This window comes from Capra hircus, chromosome 14 (genome assembly GCF_001704415.2).
Source record: "Capra hircus breed San Clemente chromosome 14, ASM170441v1, whole genome shotgun sequence".
Classification (NCBI taxonomy): domain Eukaryota; kingdom Metazoa; phylum Chordata; class Mammalia; order Artiodactyla; family Bovidae; genus Capra; species Capra hircus.
The window spans coordinates 78995544-79014343 of NC_030821.1; the positions used below are offsets into that span (position 1 = coordinate 78995544).

At 54.2% G+C, this 18800-nt stretch overlaps 1 protein-coding gene across 1 annotated transcript in view; it reads right to left on the minus strand.

Annotated features, from left to right (window-relative positions):
• Window positions 1–18800, minus strand: part of AGO2 (argonaute 2, RISC catalytic component) — a 91324-nt gene that overhangs the window by 11922 nt on the left and 60602 nt on the right. Inside the window, exons 9-18 of the mRNA XM_018058614.1 lie at window positions 18474–18593; window positions 18209–18331; window positions 15580–15713; window positions 13733–13917; window positions 12502–12661; window positions 10316–10406; window positions 9632–9826; window positions 5281–5415; window positions 1951–2052; window positions 2–201 (exon numbers count right to left, since the gene is read on the minus strand). Coding sequence (XP_017914103.1) covers window positions 2–201; window positions 1951–2052; window positions 5281–5415; window positions 9632–9826; window positions 10316–10406; window positions 12502–12661; window positions 13733–13917; window positions 15580–15713; window positions 18209–18331; window positions 18474–18593 — 1445 coding nt within the window. The remainder of the gene's footprint in view (window position 1; window positions 202–1950; window positions 2053–5280; window positions 5416–9631; window positions 9827–10315; window positions 10407–12501; window positions 12662–13732; window positions 13918–15579; window positions 15714–18208; window positions 18332–18473; window positions 18594–18800) is intronic.

Here is an 18800-nt window from a genome sequence, read left to right on the forward strand (position 1 = left end):
CCTGTCGTGTTCTTTGTCCACCAGGTGGTACCTGGCCCGGAAGGCCACCAGGTGAGCATAGTACGCTGGCGCCGGGATGGACACGGAGCGTGTGCAGCGCACGTAGGTGTGACACAGCTGGTAGGTGAGGATCTGCAGCTCATCGGAAGAGAAGCGATTGTCATCCCAAAGCACGTGGTAGTGTGAGGGCCTGCTTGTTCCCTGAAAGCAGGTCAGAGGGTGAGAGGCAGACACGGAGAGGGCTCCAGGACTCACCTGCCCGGCTGTGCTGAGAAGCCGTGCTTCCGCCCGAGCGCCACAGAGGACGCTCAGTGACGAGAAGTTGCTATTACTCACAATGTATCATCAAATGACCGCCGACTGGTAAAATGCAGACCACACACACGTTCACTTGTGCGTAGGAAATCATAGGAAGGACAACTGTACCGAAGTAGCTGTTCTGAGGACAATATCTGTATGCGTTAGGTTCTCTATGATGTTTTATTTATAAAGACAAGAAGAAATTTCTAATAAATTATACATTAACACCTTTTAAATAGGAGTTTGAACACGTATTTATTTTGTGCACTGTGTGTAGTCTGGAAACTTTTGAAACTGAAGGAAATGGACTGGTCACCTGCTCCCCTTTCTCCCCCACAAAGTGGGGGTGCCCGAGGGCCACTGCCCTGCCTGGCAGGGCACCCATGGCCAGTCAGCCGGGGGAAGGGCTTTCTCTGGCTGCCATGTGACCCAGCTGGCTGGTCCTTCCTGATGCCCCCGCTTGGGTGCTGGCTGCTTCCACCGTCTTGTCTGTGCTCAGGCTCCCAGAGTTGGTGGGCGGCAGGCCTGCTTGTCCTCTGAGGAGGCACGGTCTGCGCCCACTTTGGGGATTTAACCCCAGGTGGTCACGGGGCCCACGGGCAGTGGGGCGTGAGCGTCAGAGGCTCTGCTGAGGACACAGCAGGGCCAGGCCCCAGAGGCTCGTCCTGTCACAGCACTTGTCTCAAAAGCGAGACTCCTCAGTAGAGAGGGCCTGCGCAGGAAGGCAGGGAAAGGCTGGTCCAGCAGCCGAACCGGAGGCCGTGGAGGGCCAGAGCACCACCCGGAGGCGGGAGGCCAGGAAAGAGACGGTGATGGACGCTGGGCGGCCAGTACAGGCGAGGTGCCTGCCGGACACGGAAGCCGCCACAGGGAACACCACGGGGGCCTCCGCGTTCTCTAAGCCACGCTCCACTTCCTCTTCAACAACGCTTTAAAGATGTACAACCCACTCAGCCCTCGGCTGTGCCCACAGGCTGCAGGCTGGACGTGCCCACGGCCAGTTGGCCACGCCCTGTTCCAGGGCCTTGGCAGTGTGTGGTTCCCACGGGACGTCCGAAGTACGGAGTCTACAGTGATCCTCCAAGTTTAGATCAGATCCCTCAGGAGGGGACTTCAGCCCTTCCTCCAGGAGCCCCTCTCCTGCAGGGCACAGCCTCACATCGGGGTGGTGTAGTGCTGACAGCGGGCACAGCTGCACGGGGCACCACTCCCCCAGGATGGCTCCTGGCAGGATGTGGGGCTCCTAACCGGAGGGACAAGGCATGCCCGCGTGACCCTGCCCGCTCACCTGTGAGGTGGGCATGCAAGGCCAACCCCGCCCCTCGGTTACCCCCCTGACCCCCAAGTGCTCGCTGAGCCCTGGTACACAGGGACGCCCCTGGTCCCCTCCAGCCTGCCAGGCCTTTGCCCTCGCCACCAGACATCATCTCCCCCACCCCCCTGACAGCGCTGGATGGTGCTGAGCCCCCACTGTCCAGTGGTCACCCGCCAGCCTCCCTTTAGGACTGCCAGAGCCCCAGGCTCACTGCTGACCACCACGTCCCTGGTGCCCACCTGAGTGCCTGGCACATGGCCTGCGCTCTGCAAGCATTTGCTGAATGCATGCGTGACGTCTCAGAGACACCGAGCCTGTCCACCCTCTGTCCTCACCTGGATGCCAGCGTGACTACACAGGTAGAAGTCAAACTCAGTCGGGTGGGTGATTTTCGTGTCCACGGTTGTGCCTGCTGGAATGTTTCCGCTTTTCCCAACCTTGAGCAACACAAGAGCCCATTAGACGCGGCTGGGGGTGGCAAAGTGATGCAAGCAAGCAAACGAGACTCAGCCACACTGTCGTCTATTCTTAAGACCTTAAGTTGGCCTATGCATTTGCTCAGGACTACAGCATTAAATTAAACACGCACTAACAACTGACATTAAACTAGTTCCTGTTTTGTTTGGGCTGGAGTTATTTTTTGCCATCTCATAAAGGCCCGTGAGGACTTTCACTCAAGCATCTGTGTGGACCACTTGAAGGGTGTTGTTGTTTTTTTTTTTTAACTGTTCAGGCCAAGATGGAAACTGTCATCAACATACAAATCTAAGACCAGATGATGGATACCTGACAGCCATTCCTACCCCCAACGCCCCTGCCAATACTCAAGGCAGAAGAGCTAGAAAACCTGGACAGATGCCTAGGGCTTCTCCAGTCCACTGGGGAGGGCGAGCCACCCCACCAGAGACCAGCCCAGGAGCTGGGTGAGGGTGGGACTACAAGTCCTACCAAACCACTCAACCTCAGTTTACACTTGACCATTGAAAATCCACCCAGCACCCAGCTCCTGGAACGCAGAGTCCCAGTCAATCACGAAGTCACTCGATTTTTTTTGTGAAGTTGTGCAATTTCAAATACACATACAGAAGAGAAAATCTCCCATATAACCCCTATGTACCTTCTGCAAGCGCTTGCTGAATGGGTGCATGCTGCCTCAGAGACGTGAGAAAGAAACGAAATACCTGAGAAGAGTGCCTACCTTTGCACCCCCTTCCATGCTGCAGTCTCAAATCTAGACTTCCTTACTCCCACACAAACTCTCAATTTTTGTTACATATTTAAGCCTCCGTTAGCGTTATACTGTGTTACTTTGCCCATTTAAAACCTGTATACATGTATCCTATGTATTTTGCTACTTGCTGTGTTTGTTCCACATTGCAATTTTGAGAAACAGTCATTTGGTAGATAATGTTTATTACTTTTTTTTATTACTTTTCATTGCTATGTAAATGCCAATATATAAACACACCACAAACTCTTCTCCTGTTAGCAGGGAGATTTTTTACTATTTGTCCCCCTGAATACAAGCATGTGGGTTTCTCCAGGGTAGATCTCTAGAACTGCCGAACTGTGCTCCAAGTTGGCTATCCGCCTCCACTCCTGTCCAAAGGGCAGGAGAATCCTCGGCCTAATGATGCACTGACCTTGTGCTGAGTGCTGTGTGTCAGCTCAGCCACCCTCCCAGCACTCTCACAAGGCAGTCCAGGGCAGAGGGGCTGACAGCTTATGGTCAAGCAGCCGGAAGCTGCAGGGATGGACTGGAGCCAGGGTTTCTGACTCCAGACCCTGTGCTCCTCACCACAGCACCCACATCCTGGACAACGTTTGGTGATTTTATCAGGCTAACCTCATAATGTAAGTCCCCCAGACTTTTTCTGTCCTTTGAGATTCTTTCTACAAGATTATTCTCTGAAGGTTTATTAAAACTTGCCTATAAAAACCTCTGGACTAACTTCATCAAATAAGCTAAGTAGTTTCTCTTTTTTTTTTCCCAGCCTGTGCCACACACTAACATGGTTACCTCGTGACACCTTAGTACAATTTGCCTGTAAAACTCTCTGGGCCCGATGCCTTTGGGATGACGACTGGGACTGTCCTCCTCAGCTGATCCTGGTAACTGAAGTCATTCTACAACTCAGTATTTGCATCTGTTTCTCCTGTTTTCCAACGTGCTGTCATGAAGCTGTTATCCAGTATGATTCAAATAACACCCCCTCTGCAGCCAGCCATTATCACCTTCTGCTCCCAACATCATCACGAGTATTCTCTCTTTTGTTCAGTCTAGTTTATATAATCTTCAGAGAAGTATGCCTCACTTCTGTTAATCTGTGCTGTGGGCGATTCATTTTCTAGTTCACTATTTTCTATTTCTATAGAGAAAGTGGAGTGCAGGAAAAAGCTGACTTTGATCCCCCTGACTCCTGGAGAGAGGTCTGTAGGCTGAGGCGGCAGGGGGGCTGCACACACCAGCTCCTCAGCTGTCCCTCGACCCCTGGGGATGACATCCTTCCTGTGGCTTCAGACTTACTGATGGCCCTCTTTCTAGTTTTACAACACAGCAGCTGTGTCTATACCCTCCTCCGTAAGTGCTGCGTTAGCTGCACTGCACAGGGTTTGGTACGAAATTCTCCTTTTCGTTCATTTCTGATCATTTCACAATTGATTACTCTTTACCTTTTTAGTGCATGCGTTCCTTACAATCAAATTGAAAAATTTATGTTTTCTTATGCTTTTTTTCTACCACGGATTTAAAACTGGGTAACGGAAAATGAGGTTTGTAGAAGGGTGAGGTCTGGCGCTCTTCTGAGGCCACCTCTGTGCCCTGGGATGAGGCCAGCTCGTGCTTGTGCCCTGGGCGTGAGCTCGGCCACCACAGCAGGGCTCTGTCAGCCCCAGCTTGTTTCCTCCACTCTTCCCATTTTCAATCTTTACTAATTGGTACCTCTTTCACTTTCTGACAGTGGTCTGTTAAAACAGACCTCTCTAGTGGTGTGTTTGTCAACTTCTCGGGGACTGCTCCCCGTGGACACTAACCCCCAGTGTCCAGTCCTGCTGGTGGGCAGTCTGACCTAATGTCCTTCCCTTCCGGGAGGTCTTTTATCTTACGCAGCTACTTTGACACCATGCAGTTTTAGGACAATGTGTCTAGGTGTGGATTTACTTTTATCATTCTGTTAGGAACAGAACAGTCTTTTAATCTAAGGAATCCCATCTCTCCCTAGTTGTGGACAGTTCTCAGCAGTCACATCTTTAAGTCTCGAGCCTCCTGCTCGCACACGGTTCTTACCCTGGAGCAGCCAGGTGGTGTAACGGAGCCTGGACGCTCCTCCAGACTGGACCCCTGGAGAGCTGCCAGGCCCCCTTCCAGGAGCACCCCAGCTGCCCTGAGGGCTCCCACTTCCCCTCATTCTACCTCATCCTTCACACCACGCTGTCTAGGACCACAGCTGCTCACTGGCTCTGAAGCCTCACCTTTGGTCATTTCCACATGGGATAAAAGACACCCCCCAGACGCATCCCAACCGGTGGGGTTTACAGGTTCCAACTGCTCCCCAAGCTGAGGCGAGCCCTGCTCCAGTGCCTGTGGCCGGTCCCCACGTGCCTGGTACGCCCGTGTCACCAGGCCCTCAGTGTGGCAGAATGGGTGCAGGGCCCAGGACGCTCACCCGCTCGTTCTTGTCAGTGCAGAAGAGCCGCGTGTGGTGTCTCTTCTGGACCACGATGAACGTGATGCCTGGCTGGTAGTCCTTCTCCAGCTTAATGCACGCCTCACGGATGGCCAGTAACTCGTGGTGCAGAACCTGCAGAAAGGAAGCAGGACATGCTTGAGGACTGCTAAGTTTTGGGGCCTCTCGTTACCTTAAAACGACTCCCTTTATCACATGTACGTTTGATACATATTTAAGTCTTATAGCTCTATTAGCTTGCTGCTAGCTGTTGTGATTCTGTCTCTTTGAGCCTGTTTCTTCATTTCTATCATGGAGCAGATGGCTCCCAGGTTTCGTGGTTAAATGGCTTAGGTTAGATAATGCATAAACAAGCAGAGCATGGTGTCTGGAATGTTCTAAGTGCTACCATCCACAGTGGACATGAAGGCAGGATGGGAAACACACACACAAACAAATCAATCAGATAACTTATTTCTGGATTGGAGAGAATCTACTTAGAGACACACAAGCAAACAAACTCCACTAGCTCAGGTGCTGAGCCTAGTCCAAAACCCAGCTCCACCACTAAGCAAGCCTGTGGCTATCAAAGCCACAAAACCTGTCTGATCCCCAGTTTCCTAAGGTTTAAAATGGGAGTTTTTCCCAAAGTCAGTCTCTTGCATTAGGAAGCTTCCATAAGCCTTTTATCCTTCTTCATCAGAGGGCAGACAGAATGAAAACCACAATCACGAAAAACTAACTGAACTGATCCCATGGACCACAGCCTTGTCTAACTCAATGAAACTATGAGCCATGCTGTGTAGGGCCACCCAAGATGGACAGGTCATGATGGAGAGTTCTGACAAAATGTGGTCCACTGCAGAAGGGAATGGCAAACCACTTCAGTATTCCTGCTTTGGGAAGACCATGAATAGTATGAAAAGGTAAAAAGATATGACACTAAAAGATTACCTCCCCAGGTTGGTAGGTGCCCAATATGCTACTGGAGATCAGTGGAGAAATAACTCCAGAAAGAATGAAGGGATGGAGCCAAAGCAAAACAACACCCAGCTGTGGATATGACAGGTGATGGAAACAAGGTCGGATGCTGTAAAGAGCAATATTGCACAGGAACCTGGAATGTCAGGTCCATGAATGAAGGCAAATTGGAAGCGATCAAACAGGAGACGGCAAGGGTGAACGTCGACGTTCTAGGAGTCAGCGAACTAAAGTGGACGGGAATGGGGGAATTTAACTCAGATGGCCGTTATATCTACTACTGTGGGCAAGAACCCCTTAGAAGAAATGGAGTAGCCATCATGGTCAACAAAAGAGTCCAAAATGCAGTACTTGGATGTACTCTCAAAAATGACACAATGATTTCTGTTCGTTTCCAAGGCAAATCATTCAGCATCACAGTAATCCAAGTCTATGCCCCAATCATGAATGTTGAAGAAGCTGAAGTTGAACAGTTATGTGATGACCTACAAAATCTTTGAGAAATAACACCAAAAAAGATGTCCTTTGCATCATAGGGGACTGGAATACAAAAATAGGAAGTCAAGATATACCTAGAGTGATAGGCAAGTTTTGCCTTGGAGTACAAAATGAAGCAGGGCAAAGGCTAACAGAGTTTTGCCAAGAGAATGCACTGGTCATAGCAAACACCCTCTTTCAACAACATAAGAGACAACTCTACGCATGGACATCACCAGATGGTCAACACCGAAATCAGACTGATTATATTTGTTGCAGCCAAAGATGGAGAAGCTCTATACAGTCAGCAAATACAAGACTAGGAGCTGACCGTGGCTCAGACCATGAACTCCTTATTGCCAAATTCAGACTTAAATTGAAGAAAGTAGGGAAAACCACCAGACCATTCAGGTATGACCTAAATCAGATCCCTTACGATTATACAGTGGAAGGGACAAATAGATTCAAGGAATTAGATCTGATAGAGTGCCTGAAGAACTATGGATGGAAGTTTGTGACATTTTATAGAAGGCAGTGATCAAGACCATCCCCAAGAAAAGGAAATGCAAAAAGGCAAAACGGTTGTCTGAGGAGGCCTTACAAATAGCTGAGAGTAGAAGAGAAGTTAAAGGCAAAGGAGAAAAGGAAAGATGTACTCATCTGAATGCAGAGTTCCAAAGAATAGAAAGGAGAGATAAGAAAGCCCTTCTCAGTGATCAATGCAAAGAAATAGAGGAAAACAATAGAAAGGGAAAGACTAGAGATCTCTTCAAGAAAATTAGAGATACCAAGGGAACATTTCATGCAAAGATGGGCTCGATAAAGGACAGAAATGGTATGGACCTGACAGAAGCAGAAGATATTAAGAAGAGGTGGCAAGAATACACAGAAGAACTGTACAAAAAGATCTTCACGACCCAGATAACCACAATGGTGTGATCACTGACCTAGAGCCAGACATCCTGGAATGCGAAGTCAAGTGGGCCTTAGGAAGCATCACTATGAACAAAGCTAGTGGAGGTGATGGAATTCCAGTTGAGTTATTTCAAATCCTAAAAGATGATGCTGTGAAAGTGTTGCACTCAATATGCCAGCAAATTTGGAAAACTCAGCAGTGGCCACAGGACTGGAAAAGGTCAGTTTTCATTCCAATCCCAAAGAAAAGCAATGCCAAAGAACACTCAAACTACCGCACAATTGCACTCATCTCACACGCTAGCAAAGTAACGCTCAAACTTCTCCAAGCCAGGCTTCAACAGTACGTGAACTGAGAACTTCCAGACACTCAAGCTGGATTTAGAAAAGGCAGATGAACCAGAGATCAAATTACCAACATCCGCTGGATCACTGAGAAAGCAAAAGAGTTCCAGAAAAACATCTATTTCTGATTTATTGACTATGCCAAAATCTTTGACTGTGTGGATCACAACAAACTGTGGAAAATTCTTAGAGAGATGGGAATACCAGACCACCTAACCTACCTCCTGAGAAATCTCTATGCAGGTCAGGAAGCAACAGTTAGAACTGGACATGGAACAACAGACTGGTTCCAAATAGGAAAAGATATGTCAAGGCTGTATATTGTCACCCTGCTTATTTAACTTACATGCAGAGTACATCATGAGAAACGCTGGGCTAGAAGAAGCACAAGCTGAGATCAAGATTGCTGGGAGAAATATCAGTAACCTCAGACATGCAGATAATACCACCCTTATGGCAGAAACCAAAGAGGAACTGAAGAGCCTCTTGATGAAAGTGAAAGAGGAGAGTGAAAAAAGCTGGCTGAAAACTCAACATTCAGAAAACTAAGATCATGGCATCTGGTCCCATCACTTCAAGGCAAATAGATGGGGAAACAATGGAAACAGTGAGAGACTTTATTTTGGGGGGCTCCAAAATCACTGCAGATGGTGATTGCAGCCATGATATTAAAAGATGCTTGCTCCTTAGAAGAAAAGCTATGACCAACCTAGGCAGCATATTAAAAAGCAGAGCTATTCTTTGCCGACAAAGAACTGTCTAGTCAAAGCTATGGTTTTTTCAGTAGTCATGTATGGATGTGAGAGTTGGACCATAAAGAAAGCTGAATGCCGAAGAACTGATGCTTTTGAACTATGGTGCTGGAGAAGACTCTTGAGAGTCCCTTGGAGTGCAAGGAGAACCAACCAGTCAATCCTAACGAAAATCAGTCCTGAATATCCATTGGAAGGATTGATGCTGAAGGTCCAACACTTTGGCCACCTGATGCGAAGAACTGAGTCATCGGAAAAGACCCTAATGCTGGGAAAGACTGAAGTCAGGAGGAGAAGGGGACGACAGAGGGTAAGATGGTTGGATGGCATCACCGACTTGATGGACATCAGTTTGAGCAAGCTCAGGGAGTTGGTGACGGACAGGGAAGCCTGGTGTGCTGCTGTCCATGGGGTCGCAGAGAGTCAGAGAGGACTCATCGACTGGACTGAACTGAAAATAGAAGTATTCCCACCTTGAAACCTGCTGTGACGCCCACCATTCTCTGAGTAGCACCAGGGGTTGGGGCACAAGGATACTGGCCCCTGTCTCTCCTCTCCCTTCCCCTGTAGAGGTGGCCCCCAGAATGTGTCCCCTAGCCCAGACTCCCCACAGCCTAGAAGGCAAAGTGTGGAGCCGGAACAGGCCCTGTCTGGTGCGTGCTGGACTGAACCTGCTGGACTGCCTTCGCCCAACCCCGGCCCCTGCCCCCGCCTCTCCTCCCATCCTGCTGCAGGGTCCTGACCACCCTGCATGCCCCACCCCTACCACACAGGGACCAGATAAACCTGGAGGCAGAACAGAAACCCGAGACGCCCTCCTGCAGAGGGACGGGGAAGTGCAGACACAGAGAGGAGGGCGGAAGCAGCGCGGCGGCGCCCACCTGCTGGAACTGCCCCTCGGAGACGCCGTCGCGGTAGAAGATGATGCGGGTGGGCTTGAAGCGCGTGGACTTGTAGAACTGGATGAGCAGCTCGCGCACCATGGCCGCCAGGTCCTGGATGATCTCCTGCCGGTGCTGCTGCACGCGCACGGTGGCGCAGTAGCGGTTCGGGTGGGCGTCCATGCTGCCCACGACCTGTGGGGCAGCGGGCTCAGCAGGCGCCCCGAGGGCCAGTCCCGGGCAAACCCACCACCTTTACGCGTGTTCTGCGTGTGCGGCCCTGGTGTATATGAATGCGTCCCCAAGAATGTAAGTTTGCCCAAGGGACCTAATAAAAAACTCAACGACTGTTCGGAACCCCTCTTCCACTTATAATCAGATGAGGCTGAATTACATCAGCCCAGAGGTGGCCCCTGGAGAGCCTGACAGTGTGCAAAACTCTACTAAGCACGCTGTTTTCCCCAAGCCAGGTGCACAGCCACACGCGACACCCCAAGACTCCCACCCCCAGCAGTGAGGAGTGTCCCCCAGGAAAGTGCCAACCAGTGGGAACAAGTCAGCAGGCTGGGCACAGGACCGCACTGGGCCAAACCACTGTGCTTTCATCGCTAATCAGACAATCACAGAGATGCTGGACAGGTAGGAACGCACATGGACAGAGGGACTGTGGGAAGCGATACTCACGGCGGCAATGGACGGCTTCTTCCCATCCCCGGCGGGGGGGTGAGTGACATCTGCCCCCAGAAAGATGACAGGCTGCTGGAACACTGGCGGCCTGTGGGGGAAGCAAGTGTCAGGGGCCACGGCTTGGGGACGCCGCCCGGACCTCTCAGGACATGGGCACCAGTCCTACTCTGGGGCTCTGCTTTAAAGACTCCTTATCTCTCTGACACAGACAGAGAACATCTGACGGGGATAGAGGCTCGGGGTGAGGCCTGCTGCAGAGTGACCCGGAGCGGGAGAGGCTGCAGGCGGCACACACTGCACGAGGGAGGTCAGGTGCGGACAGCCGCTGAGGCTGCGCCCAGGGACAGGAGGGCTCTTCCCGGGGAGGTGACCAAGCGTTTCCGAGATAGTTGCGTCCGCAGAGTCCAAGGTCTGCAGCCAACCCTGGACCTGCGGCCACACCGCAGGGTGCCTGGCAGCTGCATCGCTCTCTACCCAGCACCCCAGTGTCTCTAGACACAGCCACATATTCTCGGGGGGTGAATGTGTCCCAGTGGGGACGCACGGAGCTAGGCTGTTCTCCCAGGGTCTTCTAAATGCTGGCCACACTCCAGCAGTCACCTCCCCAAAGAAGCGGTGTTGGGGGCCCGGTTCTCCAACAGCTGGTGGGCCCCAGCCTCACTGGCTGTGCGACCGGGAGCCTTCTTGATGCCTCATCTTTCTCTCCTCCCGGACTCACGTGCTGCCCAGGTGCCCTGCACCGAGCCCCCCAGGCCCCACAGCTTTTCCTCTTGCCCTCCCCTTCCTCTGATGGGTCCTGGATGCACCCACACACGCAGTTCTGACTCACACTTTGAACCGGCACAACCACAGCAGCCACTGGACAGTCCACTCCGCCCCGCGGCTCCCAGGCTCGCCTGGCAGCAGAGCTCTGGGATTAGCTGAGCCCGTCTCCTGCCTCCAGACCGGGCCTCATGCTGCCATGGCAACAGGACTGCTCTCTGCAGGGTCACCTGCACCCTGCTCATGTCCCCCAGCCCTGTGGCTGAGAGCCTCACACCTCGCCACACCTGGCTGGTCCGTGCCGTGTGGCGGCCACGCACGGGCTCCCCGCCACCCCCTCCTGGGCTCCAGAGCTGTTGCCTCGCCTCCACGACCTTCCAACCCTGCACCTCCCAGGGCCCAGGCTTGGCTGTCCTTCCTGTCTACACTGCATCCCGGGGTGCTCTCCAGCCCACAAGCTCTAACTACCACCCGCACGTGAGGAGCCCTGAACAAGCCTCTCCAGCACAGGCTCCCCCCAGCCCGCCCCTGCACCCCTGCTTCAGCTGGCGTCACCTCATCGCTCCCAGAGCCCAGGGTGGGGCAATCTCTCCTCTTCCCCTCACAGACCAAACGCATCCTCTCAGTGAGCCGGGCAGCTCCATCGCCGAAACACCCACGGCTCTGGGCGCCCCCGGCCTAGCTCCCACCAGCAGCTCTCCTGGGATGACGCTGGCGGGCCTGGCCCTCCTGTCTGTCCAGAGCTGGGGTCGCCTTTCGGAACAAGGTCAGCGGGGCTGCTCCTGTGAACCTCCCCAGTGGCTGTGTTCCCCTGGAGCGAGTGCCAGGCCCCCAGGCTCGCCCCTCGGTCTCTGAGCAGAATGACCGCCACGCTCCCAGCAGGCAGGCTGCCCTAAGGCCCTTGCGCGGCCTGCACCCTCTGGAGCAGGCTGCTCCTGGTGCCCACACAGCCCTGCCCCCAGAGCCCAGTCTGCACCATGCCGCCTCCTCCATGAGGCCCTCACCCTTCTGGGCTCCCTTCCGCTGTATCACTGCTGCTCAGCCCCCAGAGCCTGGCCCTGGCCTGGGGCCGACAGCACCGCCTCCTGCTCTGGAAGCCCCCTGTCCTAGCGCTGACTGTAGGGCACTTGGGGTGCTGGTGCAGCCCTCCTGTCTACACGGCACTGGCCACACAGCTGCCACATCTCACATGCGGGACCCACCTCTGGATGAGGTCAGAAAGCCCTTCTCCTTGGGCCGGCACCAGTCCTCACGGGCCTTGGACACCGAGACCAGGAGCAGCCAAGACCCTCGTCCTACTGACTTCTTGCGCCTGCCAAGCCCGGGACAGCACTCGGCATAGCTGAGCAGAGCCACCCCAGCATCGCCCTGCCCAGGGTGTCACCACCGCTGCCCCGTGCATGGCAGAGGGCCAGCCTCACCTCCCCTGCGGCAGCAGGATGTTGTTCACGCCGCCCAGTTTGACGTTGATTTTCAGACAGAGGTTGGACAGGGTCTGTGGCGTGGTCCTCTGCACGTTCTTCATCTGCACGCACTGCGTGGCCATGCCCAGCACCGTGTCTCCCACACGCTTGACCTCGGCTGCCGAGAGAACGGGGTGCTCAGCACGGCTTCCCGGCGCTCCTCTGCCCACCCCGTGCACCTGACACACACACGGCCAAGCCCGGACCCAGCTCCGTGCCAGTTGCGGGGCGTCCCCCACCAGCTCAGGGAGGCCCACTCTCAGTCAGGGGCGTTTCTGCAACTTCTCCAGGCCGACAGGGCAGTGTGCACAGGGCCAGGTTGGAAACCAGGCACTTGGGTCAGCAAGCAAATGCTTGAGTAGTCAAAAATATAAACCCCTGAATCCTTAGTCCCTGGCCAATACAAACCCGATGCCAAAGTGCTCTCCAGGCCTACACCCCCCCTCCATTCTGGGTTCTCTTGTGAAGCGAGTGGGCAACTGCTCTCTGGACAGGCCAGCAGAGACAGGAGACCCTGGGAGAAGAGTCACCTGGGCTTCCTCCTGCTCCTGGATGCAGAGCCCATAGGAGACGGGGAAGCCAGTCAGTGAGCCAATCGCGCCTCTCTTCCCTCTTCCCCATGGTGCCCACACACCTCCTGCACGGGGCCTCCAGTTCCCACCGGGCTTCCAGCAGACCCACATGCACCCACCTCCCCATCTCACCAACGCTTGCCTACACCCGGAAGCTTCCCCCACCAGGGCCTGGGACTCCATCCCAGGGCTTGGAAACTCTGAGCTAGGTGGAAGTGCAACCGGCCTTCTGGCAGAAAGGACTCTGATCAAATCCCAGAGGATTCTAAGATGGCACGGCTCACAAGAGGAGGGCCAAGTCCCAAATAGGAGCTGAGGACTGCCCCCACCCCTCCAAGGGGATTACTGCGTGCATATCGCGAGACCATTCTTCATCCAGCCCAAGTCTGTGTCCGCAGCGGACAAGGTTAACTGCACGCCTGCCGCATCCTGCACCCCCTCAGGACACCCATCTCGGGGAACCGGGGCCTCAGACGACACTGCCAAGGTGGCCCTGGGCATGTGCATGCCACAATCAGACACCACCTGGTCTCACTCAGACACAGGCCCCTCCTGGGTGTGGCAGAGGCCGCACCGCACACCTGTAGGGCCAGGGCCAGGGTGGCACCAAGACCTACCGTAAACGGGGGTCTTCCCCGGCAGGATGACCACCACCAGCTGCAGGCCAGCGTACGTGTTCTTCAAGTGCCGGAACATGGGCTCCACGCTGTCCGCCCCCTGGGCATATTTACAGAAGCACGGCTGGCCCTGGATGGGCATGCCTGCGTCTCTCGAGATCTTTCTGAGCTGCTCCGTGAAGGACCTGGAGGAGCAGGGTCGTTACATGAAGAAGAACCCAGAGTGCCGACGATCCAGACCCACCAGAGGCCCCGAGAAAGGGCAGTGTTAATCGATCCAGACCCCAGGCCGTTTTCATTGAGCTGAGTCCCTGCTGAAGCCCGAGACGAGGCTGTTTCAGCAACACAATGTACAGAGGCTGCCACGTGCTCAGCACACAGGTCCCTGAAAAGTCAGGATGTAACAGGAGACGCCGTATCGTGGCCTCGCCGCCCCCACCAGCTGTGACCCTCCCAGGCAGAGACAGGGCTGTTCTTTTACAGTCGGGCACAAACAGCTGCCATCCACTTGCCCGCAGACGCCGAGCACTGTCAGGGCAATGAGAGCCATGAACTGACTATCCCTTTGGATTCCCCCGGTTTATCCCATGCGCACAGCTTGGACTCAGATGACATGGCCATGGGAGAAAACAAGACAGCCCGCAGCTAAGAGCAGCACCAGCAGCTGCGGCCGTCACGGGCGGGGCGGGGGAGACGAGCCACAGCTTCCATTTTAGCGCAGGGACAGAAACATCCCAGCCTTTTACGATAAAGCGAGGATACACCGCCCCACCCCAGCCAGTTAGTGCCCAGCCTCCAGTACGTTAGTGCAGGTGAAGAAACGCACAAGCGTGAATCTGCGTCTACGCCCACGGTGCACCTGCCCTGGGGCCATCTGGCGCCAGGAGAAATAACACAAGGGCCCCAGACAGAAGCGGGGGAGGCAGCCTGAGGTCAGACTGTACACCCCACCCCTCCCCGCTCTCTCTTCCGGCGGGTGTGGGAGAAAGGGCTCCGGCCCTTATGCCACCTCTCCAGCATGCCTAGAGCTGCAGCTCCCTGGGACCAAGGCCCGCTCAGACGCCCACCGGCGACTCCCTGCTCTGAGGGCCCCTCCTGCTCCCTCCCAAGGGAGGTGGGAGGCACACGCCTTCCATTCGCTGTTAGGTTTTGGCTGCTTGGAGAAGCATGGGCAACCAAACTACGTTTATGGTGGTGCTTTCAAAGTGTCTGACACTGGGTCAGGTTGGTCTGATATAGAAACATGAATCTGAAGTGCTTTTAAAAACAGTGCTAGTTCAGTGAACTCAACTTTCTCCTTTGCCTCTAGTTGGTACCCTTGTTGGACTTGGCTGCTAAAGAGCCCGCCTGCAATGCGGGAGACCCAGGTTCGACTCCTGGGTCGGGAAGATCCCCTGGAGAAGGGACAGGCTACCCACTCCAGTATATTTGGGCTTCCCTGGCGGCTCAGCTGGTAAAGAACCTGCCTGCAATGCGGAAGACCCCAGTTCTATTTCTGGGTCGGGAAAATACCCTGGAGAAGGGAATGGCTACCCACTCTAGTATTCTGGCCTGGAGAATTCCATGGACTCTACAGGCCACAGGGTCGCAGAGTCGGACCCGAGTGAGCAGCTTTCACTTTCACCGTACACTTGCTCACTTACTGTTTTCTCTCATAACCTGCTGCACCTCTGCACACTCACTCCCACAGCAAGTCTGAGAAGCAAAGCTCCCCCTTCCTGACAGGCCCACCCTGAGCAACGCCCTCTGCCAAGCCCCGCCCTCCCCTCGGAGGCTGCCACCTGCTCCACTCGGAGCAGGCCTCCCCACACCCACCCCGGGACCGCGTGCCTGGCCGGCAGCCTTACTTGAGGTGCACCTCCGTGCACTGGCGCTGGGGGGCGAAGCAGGCGATGGCCCACACCTTGATCTCAATGCCCGTGTGGAACTGCTTGTTCCTCATGTCCCACACGCCCTGGACTGGGGTGGCAATCGCCTTATTCTGCAAATGGCAAGACGTTCAGAATGAGAAGAAAACAGTCCTCTGACCCTGGATTTTGTCACTGTCCCCACTGTGGCTGGTCCCCAAGCAGAGGGAGCCTCCTGCGGCCGAGGACCGGGCCTGTGTGCAGCCTCCAGTGCTGAGTAGCCCCACGCTGTGGGGGCCTACGGGGGCACCAGTGCTCACAGGAGGGCTGGGCAGATGCACAGACCAAGGACGGAGGGACGGAGAGAGGGGGTGGGGGAGGTGAGCTGGGCGCAGGGTGGCTGCAGGACAAGCAGAGGGATGGAGGGGCGGGGGCGGGAATGGGAGCAGGGAGGGCCCAGAGCCCCACCCACCCTCACAGGTAGCCTGCAGGAACAGGAAGGCCTCCTGTGTCAGAAACAAGGATTTTCCCTCCGCCAGGACCAGCCAGGGCAGCCAGGGAAGGAGGGCACGGAAGCAGGGCGCTTCTCCCAGCCCCATGCCTGGGGGCGGCCAGGCCAGTGGGGACCGAGCCACACCCCCGTGTCCCGCTCCCCACCGCCCGCCGCTGCTCAAGCTACTCCCATTTGAGAACAGAAACAACAGAAACGCATCTGCTTGATTCTGTCATCTCTCCACCAGAAAGGACCAGGGTTCAACACTGACTGTCACCTAAGGAATCTGTTAACTGCCTCCAGGTGATGCTGGAGTTCGAGGGACCGGGAGGGAGGGCCGCTGAAGGAGCAGAGCCTGTGGGCCTAAGGCCCTGCGGGGCTCAGTGTGTCTCAGTTGCGGTCATTTACTCCGTTTTTCTAATGGAAAACACTTTTTTATTTTTCTTACTAAAGTAATACAAGTATACGGTAAAAGTCAAACGTTACAGAAATGAATGTTTCATATTTTTTTCTAAACTAGCACCCTGTTCTGGCCAGCCTCCTTCTGTTAGAGAGCGAGCCGCCACCACGTGTGGGCTGCTGTCAGACCCCAGACATCAGCGAATGTTGCCGGAGGACATTTAATGTTTCGTCTGACAGGACAATGGGTAGGGCCGGTGATGAGACGCGTTTGCTCCCACTATCATGTTCAAGAGATTCGGAAAAATTTGTTCATTTAGAAGCATGAAAAACTTCGAATCCTTAGGATTCTAACATTCCTGCAAGGTTAAAGAGCTGTTTTGTTCTCCAGATGCCTCCTGCCTTCACTAAAGACGCAGGATCTGCAGTCCTGGCTTTACCAGGCCTCACTCCTTCTGGCATGCAAAGGGGAACCCGCCTCCCTGCTGGGCTGCAGGAAGGTAGGAAGGTGCCCTGGGGGCAGTGTCTGGGCTCCCAGGCACACAAGGGGGCTAAGAAGGAGCCAGGGGGCCTCCTGGAGATAGCAGGGAGCAGCCCCAAACACCCACGGCCCGGCAGGGGGCGCGTACCCCCCATAGGGGACTACCTAGCAACACTCTAAAACAATGAGGGAGCCACATGTCACACGCACTCCAAGACCTCCTTGTGATCGAAGAGAAAACAGTAAGTTAAAAAAGGACAAGGTATAGAAGGGTATTTAATACGTTACTATGCACACAAGAAAGAGTGAAAAAAACACATGGATAATCCCCAGGGTGATTTTACAAAGAGAACTGCCTCCTGGGATATCAGCTGGGACGTGAGGAAAAAAAGAGATATTTTCCCCTATAATTCTTTGCATTTTTTGAACTTTTAAACATTTTTATAAATACAACTTGCATTTTAAAATAAGAAAGGGAAAAACCTGCAAACAAAACAAAATGAAAGCCTACAACAGGCCCCACTCCACCAGCTGGGACAGGGTCAAGTCAAGCGGAACACAGGTTCCCACAGGTGCTCCCTAATGGACAAACACCATGACTTTTGCTTCTTTCTTCCTTTAGGATCTTAGTTCCCTGACCAGGGATTAAACCCAGGTCCTGGCAGTGAAAGTTCCCAGTCCTAACCACTGGACCGCCAGGGAATTCCTGAAGTTGTGACCTTTGAAGTTGTGCTCCACCTCACCCCCCACAACCCTGCCTACCCACCACCTTGCTGGAGAAAACCCCAGCAGAAAAGAAGAATTTCTCATGAGCCCTAAGGGGCTCAAGGGTCAGGATCAAACTGACCAGACCCAGAGGTCAAACATTTGCATTAACTAAACTGAGGTACTTGTTCCCAAATACCACCCAAACAACAGTTAGAAAGCAGAGGCAGCAAGGAACTTGTGGACAATTTATCAATGACCGTGTCCCCCGCACACAAAGAACGATGGCCTTAAAAGTCTGGTGGGGTAATAAAGTTTACCTTTAGATAAGCAAAAGGGGGTCTCAGGAAACTTTAAAGGGTCAAGGAGACCAGTCCTCTGTGAAGCCCAACGGCTGTTACAGGTTCACACAGGAGCAGGACGGACTCTACCTTGACCATGGTCTACACCTCTAGGGTGAGGAAGGGGGCTGGACACTCTTGCTTCACTGTCAGCATTCAGACACACACTCCCAACACCCACAGAACGGCCCCGCCCAGCCTACCACCTACCCTGCCCCCGTAGAGGATGGAGGGCGGCTGGAGGACCCGTCCGGTCACGTCGGTCATCTCATCTTTTACCATGATTCCAAATTCACGAACGTAAGGATCTGTATTGAAACTGGCACTTCTCATCTTGAAGGGGAAGAGAGAAGAGGCTCAGAGCTGGGGGCAATGTTTGCTTCCTTCCAGAAGCTGCGACTGTCCAGAGCGCCAGGGTGCCATGCCCAGGGACCCTGTCCCCACCCGAGGCCTGCATCAACGATGGGACGCTCACCAGCTTGCTAATCTCTTCCTGCCGATCGGGGGCTGACCTGGCAGTCGCTCTGATCATGGTTGAGGTCTGATTGTCGGTCAGCTTTTTTATACATCTCTGTCCCGCCACTATGTTACAGACCTGCGATGAAACATGAGAGCTGGGGTCAGCAGTGGGCTGGGGGAGCGGGTGGGTCTGGGGCTGAGCACAGACACTGGTGGGGCGGGGGCGGGGATTTGTTCCTGAGATCCACCAGAAATGGCAGCCCTGAGGAGGCCCTCCGGTCCACAGCAGAACCCCTCAAGGAAAGCCAGTGTAACACAGACACAGCCTAGGGACAGCGCAGGG